This window comes from Ovis aries, chromosome 8 (genome assembly GCF_016772045.2).
Source record: "Ovis aries strain OAR_USU_Benz2616 breed Rambouillet chromosome 8, ARS-UI_Ramb_v3.0, whole genome shotgun sequence".
Lineage (NCBI taxonomy): Eukaryota > Metazoa > Chordata > Mammalia > Artiodactyla > Bovidae > Ovis > Ovis aries.
Genome location: NC_056061.1, coordinates 10297170 through 10314148, shown reverse-complemented (window position 1 = coordinate 10314148; position 16979 = coordinate 10297170). Strand labels below are relative to the sequence as shown.

General features: G+C 38.6%; 1 protein-coding gene and 1 long non-coding RNA gene across 12 annotated transcripts in view; one reads left to right on the top strand and one right to left on the bottom strand.

Moving 5' to 3' along the window:
- Window positions 1-16979, bottom strand: part of DOP1A (DOP1 leucine zipper like protein A) — a 115038-nt gene that overhangs the window by 31659 nt on the left and 66400 nt on the right. For 7 of the 11 annotated variants that reach the window (XM_027972311.3, XM_015097311.4, XM_027972312.3 and 4 more), the window contains 7 exons: window positions 16477-16710; window positions 10774-11395; window positions 9837-10111; window positions 8645-8797; window positions 6618-6718; window positions 4642-4901; window positions 1071-3060 (listed from right to left, as the gene is read on the bottom strand). In XM_027972311.3, coding sequence (XP_027828112.2) covers window positions 1071-3060; window positions 4642-4901; window positions 6618-6718; window positions 8645-8797; window positions 9837-10111; window positions 10774-11395; window positions 16477-16710 — 3635 coding nt within the window. The remainder of the gene's footprint in view (window positions 1-1070; window positions 3061-4641; window positions 4902-6617; window positions 6719-8644; window positions 8798-9836; window positions 10112-10773; window positions 11396-16476; window positions 16711-16979) is intronic. The other 4 variants (XM_042253174.2, XM_060419384.1, XM_060419382.1 and 1 more) reach the window with 1 other exon arrangement.
- The window catches only part of LOC132660227 (uncharacterized), a 36883-nt gene continuing 21818 nt past the window's right edge, over window positions 1915-16979 (top strand). The window contains exon 1 of the long non-coding RNA XR_009601590.1: window positions 1915-16676. This is a non-coding gene — a long non-coding RNA (uncharacterized LOC132660227). The remainder of the gene's footprint in view (window positions 16677-16979) is intronic.

The window sequence follows — 16979 nt, the reverse complement described above, 5'->3', positions numbered from 1 at the left end:
TTCATCAATAAGAAATGTCCAGCATGTGCTAAGCACACAGTAAGGGCTCAATAAATATTATATCAATAAATGACTAAATAAATAAATTAGGAGCTTTTATATCCTCATCTAATAAAATAACTGTGACACATTAAATGTACTAAAGTTCTTTGGGGATAACAAATTCTAAACAAAATAAATAAATACAGCCAGCAAATTTCTGACAACCACGTAATGGCAGGCCTATCAGTATTAAAGGATACAGCCAGTTTTCTTATATCCAGTACCTGAGCTCACACAGGAGATAAACCAGACACTAGTGTATTAAACACTCGGATAAGTTTTGACAGATTAATTTTGAATATGGCCTGGGGATACAGATAAAATTTGACACCAGACAATGAAAATTCAAAACAAGAAATAAAATCAGATGGGAAAAGTATTCATAATTCTAAATTAATTTTAGTGTGACATTAACTTGCACTTCGGAGAAGGCAATGGCACCCCACTCCAGTACTCTTGCCTGGAAAATCCCATGGATGGAGGAGCCTGGAAGGCTGCAGTCCATGGGGTCACGAAGAGTTGGACACGACTGAGCGACTTCACTTTCACTTTTCACTTTCATGCACTGGAGAAGGAAATGGCAACCCACTCCAGTGTTCTTGCCTGGAGAATCCCAGGGACGGGGGAGCCTAGTGGGCTGCCGTCTATGGGGTTGCACAGAGTCGGACACGACTGAAGCCACTTAGCAGCAGCAGCAACTTGCACCTAGATCAATGTATCAGATAAACCAAGGAAACCCTTTGCAAAGCTTTCTGCTACTTTTGCCAGCTCAGTCAAGAAGAGCATCAAAATTAATTTCAGCTCTATGGAGGAAAAAAGTCCTGTTTATCTATCCCTTCTGTTTTCCATTCTTGATTCTTTTATGGATACTCTTCCTCAATTTTCTTCTTTATGAAAATAACATACTATGTGTAACCTAACAATAACCTCTAATTTATTTACCCAAATTGCAACCGACTTCCTAGATGATGAAGTGGTCATATATGTAAAAAATGCCAATAATGACAAAATTAAAAATCAATTCTTACCTACTATCAGATAATCCTGTTTCATATTTGTACTGTTGAATTAAATTATCTAAATTTCTACAAAGCTGTAGCGTCACAGAGACAACCACTCTCTGGAGAACTTTTCCCATGTAAGGCAGAGTAGATGTGATTAAACCAATCCACTGAGGGTGCATCTTACAGGCACAGTGTTGATGTAAAGCTCGTATCACCGCACAGAGGAACATGCCTTGAGAAGTGATTGGCTGGGCATGCAAATACTGAAGAGAAGTCATGGGCTGATGGGGACTGATGTGCTCCAGATCAGAGACCACAAAGTCAAAACCTGTTTCATTCTCTTCAGGGATAGTCATTACCCTGTGTTCGAGAACAATGAGCCTCTGCAGCACTTTGAGAAGTTGTGACTGGAGTGTGCTGCCATTGTCAAATTCATCTTCGGAGAAATTGATCAGGCTGTCCTCTGAGAAGCCTTCTTCCACAGCAATCATGTTCTTACCTGCCAGCTTTTCACTGTGCCATTTCTGTGCACTAAAGATAGACGACAGCAAACAGTGAAGAATCACTTTCTGAACTTTGCACTTAGATAACATATCAGAGATAAAGCTAGGGAAACCTTTTGCTGAGCTTTCTATGACTTTTGCCAGCTCGGTGAAGAGGAGGGTCAAAATTTCGATGCTCATCATCTGCATGTTTCGATTGCCCATTAAATCTTGTGCTGAAACCTTGACATGAGTCGGGTAGTGGCTACGCATATAATACAAACAGAGAGAAATAAGGATTTCTATGTACATAGAACTCCGGAAGTTATGATTTGAGTCCACTGGAATGTGACTGTAAAAATCTTTTCCCATAACGGAAATCCGGTGTCTGGCCAAAAGATTCTGAAGCAGAGACAACTGAGGCGTGTATGCGTTATTTACACTAGTGGTTGAAATGGCATTTACAAAAGCAGTGGGGTTGGTCTTCAAGACGGCCTTGATGGCAGAAAAAGCATACAGAGTCCTGGATGAATCGTACAACTGGAGGTACAGGAGCACGTGTTGGTAGAGAGGATGGATGTTGAAATTGGGAGATTTTCGTGATCCCGGAGAACCCATGTCACTCTCAATTTCAGAAATTTCTCCCTCGCCACAGCTGTACCAGTTCTCTAAATCCAGACCGTCACTGAAGAAAACACTGGTCTGCTTGGGTTTTTCGTTTGAAGTTTTCTTCTTGTCATCATCCTTTTTTCTGGCAAGTTTTACTTTCGGTTTTGCTCCTGGTTGTTTACCTGACTCCTTAACAATTGTTTCCTGCTCGGAGACTTTTTCTGATAATTTTTCTTTGAAGCTGAACTGAATGCTACTGTGACTTCTCTGTCGACATCTGGTTTCTGTAGAAGCAACAGAAGAGTCGTGGAAAGTCTGTGCGGTTCCTGAAATACAAGGTGAGGAGCTGTTTCTGGAAATTCCATTTGGCATACACTCACAGCTTCCCTCTGCAGACACAGACAGAAACTGCGAACCGTCGTTATTCAGCAAAGCACTCTGGCTCTGCTGAGCAGGCTGATCTTCATTGCTAGTCACCTCCTCGCCTGGATCCACATCACTGTCCTTCGGGGGCAGCCCTTCCATTTCTGACTGAGATGGCACTGATGCAGATTCCGCTTCGAGGCCACTGACAACTTTACAGATCAGGTCAAAGACCACCTGCTGAACATCATCATCTGGGGAGCCTGCGCTGGGCGCCTGGGAGTCATCTTGCGCAGTCACACTCTCAGGATCGGCTTCGTAACTCAAGTTGTCCCCAGCAGAGGACTGAGAACACCCCGAGTCAGACCTCTGAAGTATTTCGATCTGTTGGTCTGGCAGATCGAAATCAGACACAACCATAGGGATTGTCTCACTGCTGGTACTGAGGAGGGACAGTCTGTCACTTAGAGGATTAACAGTAAGGCTGAAGTTCTCCATTTCGTCCATGGTAAGTGTCTTTTCACCATTTCCTTTTGATGCCATGAGTTGTACTTGGCTTACTGGCAAAGAAAGAGAATAAAGAAAAACAATACAAAATACAGTAAAATAATTGAAATGTAAACTGAACAAGATTTTTGAATCATTACTTTCATTACTTACTTATATTTTTCTATTAGAATGTTTATTAATATGTTAGACCTTTTAAGTTCAGAAAATTATGCAGATGACTATTAGCTAGAATTTAATAAAGACAACTCAACATTAGAAGGGCTATTACTCAACTGAATTAAACAAAACAGCACATTTAACAGAGAGAAAACATAAAACGTTGCCCTTATCCTCAAATACGACATTCTTTTAAAATAGTTCAGTATATAGTTAATATATAAATACATAATCTCCTTGATTTTAAAAAAATTCAACAAGCATTTATAAATTATTTAGATTGAGTAAGGCCCTAAAAGAGGAGAAGAGCGTGAGAAAAGAACAAAACATCACTCTTTACTCTGAGAAGTTTTAAAACGAGTAGGGGATCACAAATACCCATTTCTGTGCTTTTAGGGGAGCTTTTCTTCAGAGAGGGTGGAAGGCTTAGTTCCATGCAAGAAGTGCAAAATCAGAAGCTTCAAATTCAGGGAAAGCTTCATGACACCACAGATGAAGTCTGAGAAAGATCTCAGAGAGGTGAGAATTCAGCAGACAGGCAGGAACTACTGCAGGCAAAGTGTTAATGCAAAAACGTGCTGGCAGATAAGCAGAGCAGAACATGTTCTTAAGAGGTCAGGGGAAGCTATGGAAAGGAAAGGAACCAAGGCTCTGTAGAAACACGCTCAACATGAAGCAGGAGCCCAGTTCCGTGCTAACTTCACCACCTACCAGCTGTGAGACTCTGAGAAAGCCACAGCCTCGTCGGCAACATGACCTTTTCATTACTGACCTTACAGGATTATTTTACAGGAGAGATAAATGAAATTGATTCTTTTGTCCGTAATGTACAATAATCTAAGGGGCCATTATTGGTGTATTATAGAGGGTATCATTTGACAATTTGTGAATGTCTATTAATTTCTGTTATTAGTAATAGTATTCTATTAACAGTAATAGCAAATATTTATCAAATATTAATCGTAACAGTGGACATTTATCAAACACTTACATGCCAGTCACTGCACTAAGCATGTCACTAACATGACCACACCTAATGCTCGCCATGAAGTTCTGAGAGCTGGGCATAGTCACCCTCATTTTACAGACGAGGGAAATGACACCTGAAATAGAAATGTGCACTGAAAGCTTACTATAGATTCCCAGTGGAGTATCTACAGAACCCTGCAGGACCAGGACTGTAAAGTCTACAGGTTATTTGCTAATGCTGAAGAATGCTTCTGACCAGAGCTATGCTAATGCCTCCCCTGAGAGAGTCAGCTGATAACAGAGATCCAAGTCCTCTAAGATGGTCAGTGATGAGGTGCGAACTGACGCATGCAAGCAGCGCTACTGCACGCAGAGGGGAAGAAAAGCAGCCCACGGAGGGATTCTCACGGTTGGTTCTCTTGACAATCACTGCTGTGTGTTCGCCCCTCTCTTTATTTATTAATTTAATTCTAAATAAAGGTGGTCTACTTCCACGTGATATTCACCATTATTGCAGGAAAAGTTCTGCATGAAATGCTTGTCACTCTCTTCTCCAGGAAAACAGGGAGCCTTATTCCAGTAACGTTCTGCTTGCACTCGCTGCACTGAAACCCTCTGAGTTTTGGGATGCAGTAGGAGCAATAGCAGTGGTTCCAAAACTCTCGCGATATCATGTCTTTGCAGAACTTGGTTCAGCCAGGCTTGTCCCACAGAGCTGGTGGAACCATCGAGACTGTTAAGGCTATCTAGCATGATGAACAGTGACCTACAATAAACACCAGTGATTAAAACAAAGAACAGAATACTTACTTTAGTTTTAATACTCTAATTTTTTAAAAATTAACATTACTCTAAGTTGTATTTCTTACGTTGAATTAACTATTTTAAAGTAATTATATTTCAGAATAACTTTTGACTACAGCATTTTAATAACCTTAATCCCCAGTCTCAGTAGATACAATGAAATAAAGAATAAGAAACTGAAGTTACTCAGTCATGTCCGACTCTTTGTGATCCCATGAACTGTAGCCTACCAGGGTCCTCTGTCCATGGGACTTTCCAGGCAAGAGTACTGGAGTGGGTTGCCATTTCCTTCTCCAGGGGATCTTCCCAACCCAGGGATCGAACCTGGGTCTCCCCCGCATTGCAGGCAGACGCTTTTACCATCTGAGCCACCAGGGAAACCAAAAAGATAAAGTGAGAAAGGAGAAAATAGTCCTCTCTCTTTTCTCAAACACTTGTATTTTTTGAAATTTCACAAGCATACATTATTTCTATAAGATAAATACTAAAAAACAGAAGAGAAAAACTTGAGAATTAGTCTGTTTTAGTACCATATTACTGTTTGTATCACTAAATACGGAGCCCTCTGCAAGTCAACACTATTTCCATGTTGCTCTGTGCTCCTTTGCACTCATTCTCTTTATTAGTTGAAGCCATGTGCTTAATTCAAGGAAAGACCTTCTGTGAAAGGTGTGGAGGTATGGTTTGGGATCAGAAAACCAAAGATAAATCTGGGTCGTCTGCTTTATCTCATGTATGATGATCTTGGGCAAATCACTTAACTTCACTGTCATGATGAGAACAGGTGGTTACTGAATTAGAGCTGGTACTTGTGAAGTACCCAGTCCCAGGGCCCAGTTTACTAGAAGTGTTCAGTAGCAGACCATTAGAGAATGGTGATGCTGCTTTATACCAGCTGAGATAACATCCAGAAGAACACGCATCTGATGCTGAGTGGAGCTTCAAGCACAGTTAGATTTGGGGCTGCCTTGATGAGACTTGCTGGTGAGCCCGCGATGTATGTAAATCTACCTATAAATGGCATCTCCTTGGAAGTCACTGCAAATCTTATTTCTGGTGTCTGAGGCATCTATATAGTCCAGACAAACAGCAAAACCACCCTCAGGCAGCTAACTGTAGATTTTTTGAATCCACAGAAATGATCCACAGAAGTGCCAGTATTTTAACTGTAGATTCTAAGTCTGGTTCAGGCAAGACTGGGAATAATTGCTAGAGAAACACTTATACCTTCTACTGTTTATATGAAATTTCGCTGAATATAGACTCAAGATGGCTACATCTGTTGCTATATCCCTGACACTTAGAATGGTGCCTGGCACATAGGAGGAACTTGACGAGGTCACCCAATGAAAGGAAGGGCACTGGGTGCTCCAGAAATACAAAGGGAAAATCAGTTAGATAAATGAAAATGCCATGCCTTTTAATACAGCTTAGACTAAAAAAATTATAAATTCTCTCTATAAAATCTGCAAATTGCTCTCTCCTACTCCTGCCAAATTAGCCAGGGCATTCAAGAAAGGAAACATTAAGATATTTTATTATAAAACCTGAATATAAGGGTCACACAATCTTGAGGGCATTAGCCCACTGTGGCCCCTTTTGCCTGGCAAAGCAATAAAAGTTACCCTTTTCTACTTCACGTCCCCTCAAAAACACCTGAATATAAAACATGACCAACCTGTCGAAAGACCGTGCAAAAGATGAGGACTTATTTATATGGAGGTCCCTCGTTAGATGCCAAAGAACTGCAAACTTTGCATGTGCTTCCATCCTTATTTTCTGAGGACAAATATGGGAGATGATATTATTGTCTATGAATATACTGAGTGATTTTTAGTAAACAAAAAAAAAGTTGCTATGTAAGATAGTATTATGTTCAGTGTTCACAGTATTCTAGTACATGCTGAAATAAGCTGTATTTTTTTGTATGGAAACAGAAATGCACAAAATACTTAAATATATACAGAAATATTAAACCTAAAGGATCATGCTGCCATAAAAGTTATTATTTAGTTTAGGTGATTAGTTTACTAGATTATAAGAGGGGATGGAAAGAACTAATAATATGCATGTTAATATATCTTGACTACAGGAAACACTTTCCCCTTCATTTTAATATAAGTACACAGTAGTAAAAACTAATTTTATGGCACTATATAATTTGCTTTTGCTCCCAGAAATTATATATTAATTCCAAATGAACTTATCATCACTTATAAAGCTGGTTTATTAGATTAAAAATTTAAGGACTTAAAAAAACTATTTCTACACAAAAACTATTACATCACTTTTGGGATTATCTAGAAAAGATTATGTGATAACAATGGATAAAATAATGTAAGAATAAATTATTTAGAATGATCAATATTTGATATTAGATAATAACACATTAGTAGAAATTATAATATTATAAGAAATTGTATAGTCTTTCTCCGGCATTTGTAGAATCCATCAAGTAAAAGATCCCCCAAATCAGACTGCAACTGTCTAAACTGTGGCAGGTTAGAGGAATGCTTGCTTTTCCTGTTGGCTTAATACATGCTTTTCCAATGAAGCTTGCATGTGTACATCAACCAATACAAACACATAAAAAAAGTAAGTAATAACTGATACTTTAATTTTTTCATGGATATACAATATCCTTATTCAGAACTTAGAAATGTGATATAAGTAAACAGGGATATAATTTGTCCTAGATTTATACTTAAACTACAACAAACTATTACATTAAAACACAAGGCTTTATTTAAAAATTTCTGAACAATTCTGAAAGAATGTACTGAAGGAGAACTAGAACATAACATTTCTCTTGGAACAAACTTTTAATTCTTCTCTTTCACTCCATTTGCCACTTCCCTGCTGCCAAATGCTTCATTTACTCAACACAAAGCCTTTGGAATATAACCTATTCAAACTCACTAGCATTTAGAATTTTTTAAAATGAGGGCAATCCACTTCTAAATGCTGTTCAATGAAATTTTCTGTTAATATAAGACAGCAGACACAGGAAGACCTCAAACTTCGTTGGGTTACCCTGACCAGGTCAGTCAGACTGATCATTACAGCTGCTTTTCAGGCCTGCTCATAACTCAGCCATCTTTAACTGACACTTATGAATCACACTTCATATGCATAGGATACAAAATCCTTATTTATTCTCTGTCCATGGAATTGTCCAGGCAAGAATACTGGAGTGGATAGCCATTCTCTTCTCCAGGGGATCTTCCTGACTGAGGGATTGAACCCAGGTCTCCTGCATTGCAGGCAGATTCTCTACCATCTGAGCCACCAGGGAAGCCCATAACCTCACATAATAGCATTCTGTAACTTACAAATGTCATTTCACACACATTAGTAAATGAATCCACCAGTTTCATAACTGAGACCACTGAATACATCTTTAAACGACCCAAGAACTCAGACCAGCAACAACTTGAATCATCAGTCCGCACTCCTGAATCACAAAATAAACCCAGCATTTGATTTGGGTTGCTTGATTTTTCAGATTACTGTCACTTTTTAGAAAGAACTTTCCTCAAAGAAGAATAGAGCACAGTTATTTTAAAGTTATGACAATCATTCTGAATGAAGTTATCTTATTCAGACACTAGATGCCATAATTTTCCTAGGGTTTCCTTAATTTGCCTTTCAGTATAACAGGGGCAGGGGGTAGGGTGGGCACAGGACCAGCAGAGAAGAATGTACCTTATCTTTATGGGTTAACTGCTGGCTTATCACATCCTCACAGATGCTGGATGAAGGAACCAAGTTATGTAATTGATAGAACAGTTCCACACTCTTCTGGTGGTGCTGAGGTGTCGCATCTCCCAGCTGGTTCCACAATGTTAAAGCTACATGCTATTAAAAAAAAAGACGTAAAAGTCACAGTGTTATACAATTGTAAATGAGAACTTTTAAACACTTCCTACTAGGTACAAACAAGCCTCTGACTGCCAGACCTAGAAGGTGTAGCACTCATTATGTCACTGAAATGAGATTTTCCATCTGCTTGCTTCTTGTCATCCAGGTTTCTAGGATCGCTCACCACAGACACCCCTTTAACTAAATTTACTTTAAACACCAGATATGTCTGCACTTTTTACAGGGCCCAGAGAAGACCCCATTTCACTATTTTAGTGACGTTTAGTAAAGTGATGCTAGAAAACACTATTTATAAGAGGATGTAAACCCCACACTGAAGGAAGTTTAATGTTTATGGTTGTATGTCGCAAAGTGAAATATAATTCATAGTTCAAAAATCCAAACTTCTTAAAACATAAAACAGGCTGTGTGTATTTCAGTGCCACATGTGTTAACACAGCACATGGTGATCTATTACAGTCATCAGGGTTCACCACCACCACAGGATAGAACCCAACTTTAACCTAGCTGGACGGACTATCTGAGGGACGCAATGACTTGAAGATTAAAATTTTTTATATATAAAGAATCTACCTGCTTAAGCAAAATATACTTGATGTTCTTTCTATGCCAAGGATATCATATATGCTGCTGTGAAACAAATCAAAGGATATGCATGTATCACAGATGATCATCAGACAATTTAGGGTTGGAAAACTTTTTCTGGTATTTTGGAGACCTGAGGTTATACTCTATGAAAAGCAAAAGTGTTACAGCCACTTCATCTGGAAACGTATTTTTCAGTATAAATGAACTTTCCTTTTTACCCCAATACTCCTCTCCTTCTTTTTGCCTCCTCACAAAACTGAGGACAGGACTGGCCAAGCAGTACTGATCAAATACGGTATATGGTATCTTTTCCTTACAGTATGATGTTAACAGGTGTTCAGTTAAGCTGACTGTCATCTCTGAAATCTCTGCTAAGCAAATCAGGTCGAGTGTCATCTTAGTCATGCTTGTAGTTCTCAGAACTTACCTTGAAAAATTCTGTCTTCTCAGCTATGTATCTCAGATTGCCTGGCGTGAGAGGAGGTCTAATCACCACAGCTACTCGTCCCTGGTTTGGACTTAAAGGCTGGGCAGGCTCCACACTGTTGATGTTTTCCCCAGTGACCACGGCCACAGACTGCGTCAGTCCTACCAGGTCCATCACTAGTGAAATGGCAACACTCTGCACACTGAAATCACTGGCTTGGCTGCAAGCGCTCATCAGCGTCTGGAGCCACAGTGGAGGCTGCACGTGCTCCCAGTCTGAAAGGGAAGCCGCAAGCCAACACAGTCCGTCAGAGTGAACCTTTCATGTATAATCTGTCTTCCAAGTTAATTTCTAAAAACAAAGCACTTATATCTAAGAACTTAGGCCTTGCTCTGTGAACAAAACCATAGTTTCTCACATACACTAGATCTTCAAGAAAATAAAGCAGCAACAGGAATTTCATAATTTTTTTAATATGTATTTTTCTTATGCCAAGTCAACAATCCATTTTCTGTCCTAAAAAAGTTTATTAATCAACAAATATTACATAGCTCACTGACCTGTGTGTTATACATAAATTTAAAGGAATGTAAATTTATATGATGCTAGTCATAATAAAGGAAATCAGCAGATCTGAATGTTATACTAATTTTCTCCAGAGAAAGGAGTTAATTTCCTCCTCAGCGTCTGCTTGCTCACCAACAAACTGTGAGATATCAAGATCACAAAATTCTCCAACATATCAATCTCCTCAAAATGACAGTATTTTGTTTCAAAAAACTTACAAATTAAAGCAACACTGTTAAAAATTAACTGGCTAAAAAAAGAAATTAAATCCCAGTTTTAATATCTGAGCATTCCTTAAACTAAAGGGTGAGTGGGTGGGAAGCATGCTATAGAAGATATTTTTAAATAAATAAAACAGAGACAACCTTACCAGTGTCTGACTTCTCAGAACGTAAGTCTGAGGTATGGTTCCCCTCAGCAATGTAAACTGGGAAGCTGGAGCACTCCAGGAAGAGCTGACAGGCAGCGAGGAAGGCAGAGAGGTATTCTTTTGAGGTTTTTTGTTTACTTATATTTCTCTCTTTTACGTCCCCCTGGGAATCCCTGTCCCAGTTCGAAATCTCCCCCTGCTCTCCACTGAGATCCCCTTGGTGCTCTGGCGTCAAAGCCTGAGAGAAGGCGCTGCTCTGGATGATGTAGAGGTTGATGAGTCTGGTGAGAAACTGCTGGACATACTCCAAGCAGCACTGCATTGCGGTTTTCTGGGCGGTCTTCCCACTTCGGGGTGCCGCCCCCTGAGCGATTATGGAAGGGGGCTGGATGATCGTTTCTTCAGACCCCACCGTGGAGGCCGTTTCTGTTTCAGAGGATGTGCTCCCAATCGGGATGGCAGCTGCTCCCTGCCCCTCACTCAGCTCTCTGTCAATGTCGTCAGTTCGGTCCGCTTGATACTGTATGAACTCAGTGAACCCACTCTCTGACGAGCGACTACTGGGTGGATTTTCTCCATCTTCGAACACTTCGGTAGGATTTTCAAGAGAAACTGATGAGACCTGGTAGTCAGTAAAAAGAGCAGGAGGCTGAGTAGCTACATGTATATAGTAGAAATTAAAATTAAATAGTCACATTTTGAAAGAAGTCAGCTATGGATTAGACTTATTTACAACTTGACTCACATTTCACAATTTAATCTACACATCTGGTTAACTCTTAAAACAGTTTCTACAATTGATTCATGTACCTATGATAACAGGAAATACTGAGAGAGTTCTAATTAATATATTAATATAAAGTCTTTCAAGAAATATTTATTATTTGCTATATGCATAACTTAAGCTTAGGGTCTTGAGGGCAAAATATGTATTTGTGAAACTCTCTAAGATCTATATCCTTGTTTCAAACTCCTAACAATTTATTCAATCTACTTCATGAAATCACTTTCCTAACGTCTAAATAATGCATGGAAATGAGACATGCAAGGTTGAAAAAATTACATTTTAAGAACTAGAAATAAAATCTACGAGGTCTACTGTTCAGGACCATATGAAAGTGAAACCTGTCTGAAGTATGTAAAAGTTCTGTTTTGATGTCTGCCATTAATCTTACACTCTTTCAAGGAACGGTTATTGAACCCATACTATTTGCCACATTAGGTACTAGCAATGAAAGGAATTGTTTATGATCTAGAAGAGATAACTAATCACAACACAATGAAAAACAAACCCACTACTGAAGTAGAATAGAGCTAGAACAGACCGACTGCCCCTTCTCTGTAGAGATGGGATGAGTATAACCGTCAGGCCTATTTTCTGGTTTAGTGAGTAAACGAAAGCCGTACACATCATGAACTCCTTGGGCAACTGTGCCAGAGCACTGAATAAGATGGCGAAACAGTGATCTGACGGATGACCCCTGAATGATATACACTCTAAATGCTGCCACAGAGCTGGGCCTCACCCAGAGTTCTTTGCCTCAGTGAGTGACACAACTGTTCATCCAACCAGGAAGACAGATAGCCAAGGGCGCTTCTTGCTACCTTATCCACCACTCCTCCCCACTTTCCCTACATCCATTCCAGTACAGTGGTCAAGGGTGCTGGCCACTAGTTTGCTAAGGCTCTGACATTTTCCCATTTGGCAAATTACTAATCCTCTCCAAACCCAGGTTACCTAATCTATGTAACAGAGATGGCAATAGTTTGTACATTTAAGAATTACTATGAGGATTAAGTTAAGACAGTGTATACAGTAGGGGAAAAAAGTGAAAGGGCTAGTCACTCAGTTATGTCCAACTCTGCGATTCTATGTATAGTAGCCTGCCGGGCTCCTCTGTTCATGGAATTCTCCAGGCAAGGATGCTGGAGTGGGTAGCCATTCCCGTCTCCAGGGTATTTTATTGACCCAGGGATCGAAGCCAGGTCTCCCACATTGCAGCCAGGTTCTTTACCATCTGAGCCACCAGGGAAGGCCCTATGTATATAGTGAAGTGACGTCGCTCAGTTGTGTCCGACCCTTTGCGACCCCTTGGACTGTAGCCCACCAGGCTCCTCCATCCGTGGGATTCTCCAGGCAAGAGTACTGGAGTGGGTTGCCATTTCCTTCCCCAGGTACTGTGTATACAGTACTTGCCAATTATTAAACACTCAATAAATGTCAGCAATCACTTGTTACCCTACCAATCCATTCCTACAGCTATGGGCTTTTCCTTCTCCACACATGGCTGATCCATCCATTTCTGTCTTCACTCCCCCATGGTGTTAGTACATGTTATCACCACCTCTCACCGGCACTACTGCACGTCTCCCCACAACCATTTCTGTTTCTCAGATCCATACCCCACACTGCAGTCAGAGTAACATTTCTGACACACAAATCTGACTATGTCACTTGCCTTTTTCCTTCAGCGTCTTTCCATTGCTGCTAAGATAAAGAATAAAAGGCTTAGTACAGTGACGAGGCTCTCTAAGGCCCGGCCCCCACCTGCGCCGACAGCGGCATCTCCCTCACCATCTGCGCGATGTTCTTGCGGCCGGAGAGCCTGTGCAGATGCTCCCTGCTGTCTAGTGCTCTCTGCGTCCCACCTCACCTGCGCTGACTCCTCTAGAGCTGCACTCAGACAACCCTTCCTCGAGAAAGCCTTCCCTGGCCCCTGATCTAGGTCAGATCACCCCATTTCCCACATTCCGACCACTCTATACTTTCCTTCATACATTTATCACAGCTATAATTAAATGTGTAATTACTTGTTTAATGTGTGTCTCCCAAGTAGAAGGAAAGTGTTGGGAAGGGCAGACTTCACCAAGGTGTGGCTAGTCCACTGCTGGGTACACAGAGTGGGTGCCGAATGGAGGGAGGTTATTTTCGCTACTTCAAAGGTAAAAAACAAACAAACAAACAAACAAAAAACTGAGGCTCAGGGAAGTTCAATACAAAACTTGCCCAATATCACAGAAAATAAGATTAATATTTAGCAGAAGAGCTCAGATTAGACGATTCCAAGTTCACACTCCCTTCATGGCAGCAGATCACTGTCTCTGTAACAGCATAAGAACTGTAACATTATAATGCCAACGATTAAAGGTGGCCATTTGAACTGAACCTGTCCATTTTCCTTCTTTGAAAAATCTTGTATTAATACATTAAAGAAAAAACAAATCTTGTTTAAATGGTAAAACTGTCATTAGCTTATTATTACTTCTGTATTAATCTTTTTCATATGAAGATTATAGAACAACGGGTGACATTATGTTAACAGAATTCATACTATAAATTCAGTTATACTTGTATACATTTATAATACTTGGTTGTATGGTCTGTATTACATAACTATGGTTCAGATAGCTTCACAATAAAGTAACTTTCTGAAAATAGAATGGAATGACATGTTTGGACATTTGGGTATAGAGATCCAGGGCACTGATTTTCCAAAAAAGTACTAAGTGCATGAAGACAAAATTAGATTTATAATTTTTAAAAGAATCATTCCATCATTTACAGTGTCAAAAAAAAGAGATACAGAAAATACTCTCAGCTTTCAAATATGATCAACTTTAGACATCTCAGTGAAGATAATACCATCAAGTTTCAGTAAACCACCCCCCCCAAAGAGAAAAACAACACAGATACTCTGGAAACAGGCAAGAAGATCAAAAGGTAGGGTGGGCAGGAAGCCTATCCAAGGTTAATCAACCACTATATTGCAAAAATATATTATTGAATTATTCTCCATTTAACGTGAATGGATGTTCTTATTTACCTTACCTCTAACCACCAATAAAGTGCCTCCAGATGTTTTGTACATAATATGTGAATATGCTATTCAGAGAACACTACAGTCCCTCTCCAACTTTCAGAAATCTCATTCAAAAAAAAAAAAAACCAACCAGTTAACAGTTAACATTTATTTTAGTTTTATTCCTAAGAAGATATTAGAGGCATAAAGGAAAAACAGCACACAAAATGTACTGTCCAACAATGGAATTGATATGTACACCATATAAATAATAAGCACATAGGAAAGGGAAATAAGACAGACTAGTTTTAGTTTATGTAGGATAATCCTGGGATATATTTAAATTGTTTGGTGGTAATGCTCATGGCATATGTGAAAAGCAATATATTTAGGAGGTACAAGAAAAAAGTTTTAGGGTTAAGACTTGATGGAAAAGGCTGTATGAGATCATCCTGATAATATTTTGCCAGGTTAACAAATTTTTAAATTTTTGTTTTAACATAGTGCCTCTGCGCCTATATTCAATGAAATGACATGATTCCATTACTGTTTTTATTACATTCACTGAAAAAGAACTGTAATGTTATAAACTTGAAAGCTTTTAAATTCTTGATTTTTGCATACTTGTTTAAATATGCTACTAGTGCCAAACATTAAAATTACAGTTGATCCTGAGCAGTGTGGGGGTTAGAGGAACCAAGGTCGTACAAAGTCAAAAACCCACATGTAACTTTTGATACCCCCAAAATTTAACTACTAAAAGCTTACAGTTGACTGGAAGTCTTACCAATAACATAAATAGTTAAAACACATTTTGTATATGTATATCTATGTATATCTTATGCATTCATAACATACCTTTTTCTTAATTTTTGTGATATTTTTAGGGTACATGATTTATCTGGGAGTTTTTTCAAACTATCACAAATTTTCAAAAAATTTTCCAATATATTTAGTGGAAAAAAAAATCTGCATATAAGTGGACCCACTCAGTTCTAACCAGTGTTGTTCAAGGGTCAACTACGTTACAATTCTATTCAACATCATAAAGTGAGCATCAAGAATCTGGAAGACTGAGGAGAGCAAAAAGATTCTGGATTTCAAGAAGAACATGTCAAAAATTTAGTGTGCATATGAAAAGGACCAATAAACTTTGGCTTATAAGCCTGCTGTTTAATAGGATAGTTATTAGACACATGTGGCCTACTGGGATGTTGAAATGTGCTGATCTGACAGGGAAATTAAAATTTTTAATTCAATTAATTTTAATTAAAATTTTAGAAATAATACTTAATTTAGTTCCAAGAAAACTTTAAAGTATGGTTAGAACAACCTGGGTATGTGAATTTAATTTTTCAAATGTAAATTTTATGAACTTAAGTACAGAGAAAGTACTTCTAAAAAAAATTTAGTATTTGAATGTGCTATAAGTAAAAAATACAGAGTAGAATTTTGAAGGCGGTATCAAAAAATGTAAAATGTCTAATATTTTTATGTCACATCAATTTTATATTGATGGCATGTTGGACTGACAATATATTTGCTCTAATGGGATAAATATAATCAAGATTATTTTTACCTTTTTCTATTTTTTAATGTAGTTACCAGAAAATTTTAAATTATATATGTTGCTTGTATATAAATTATATATAATATATAACATAAGTTATATATTATAATTTATAATATATGAATTATATATATTTCTCTTGCAAAGTGTGAATACAGAGTTATATTGCACTGGAGCCAAAAAAGCCTACAAAACAGTCTACTGCCAGAACACTGGGAACAAGGAAAGACTCACTAATATTTAAATGATTACGCGCAGTGATTTTAGTTAGAAACCGTTCTGCCTTGAAGAAATATATTTGGTTTAGAACGAAAAGTAATTATGAAACATTACCTTTTTGTCTTCCCACTCCTTGACTGAGTTGTTCTGCCCACTTGGAAACTGCAACACACCTCCAGTGCTGGCAGATAACAGAGGAGGTTGAACCTTGCTAAGAATCTTTGAGCAGAGCCTGAGTGAATCTGTGAGTTCGGTCAAGTGCAATGTCTGGAGATGGCTTGTCAGGGCGGATATCATTCGGAGCAGCAACTGGGGTAAGTGTTCTGTCTGGATTTCAATGTACGTCTCCTGAAAATAAATGTGAAATGACAAAAGTTTACACAGTGTATAACCCCACAGTTATGTTGTTTTTAATCTATATACAGAAAAAGGAAATAATTTTATATGTATCATGCTCTTAATTAACACTGGTCATTTATTACTAATGACATAAAATTTCTATTCCAAAAATCTCAATTTAAGCACTTCAAAGCATGTATTATAGAAGAACCCCAGTTTTACTTCTTATAATACTGAAATTATAACATAAAAAAGTAAACAATCAGTTAAAAACAAAA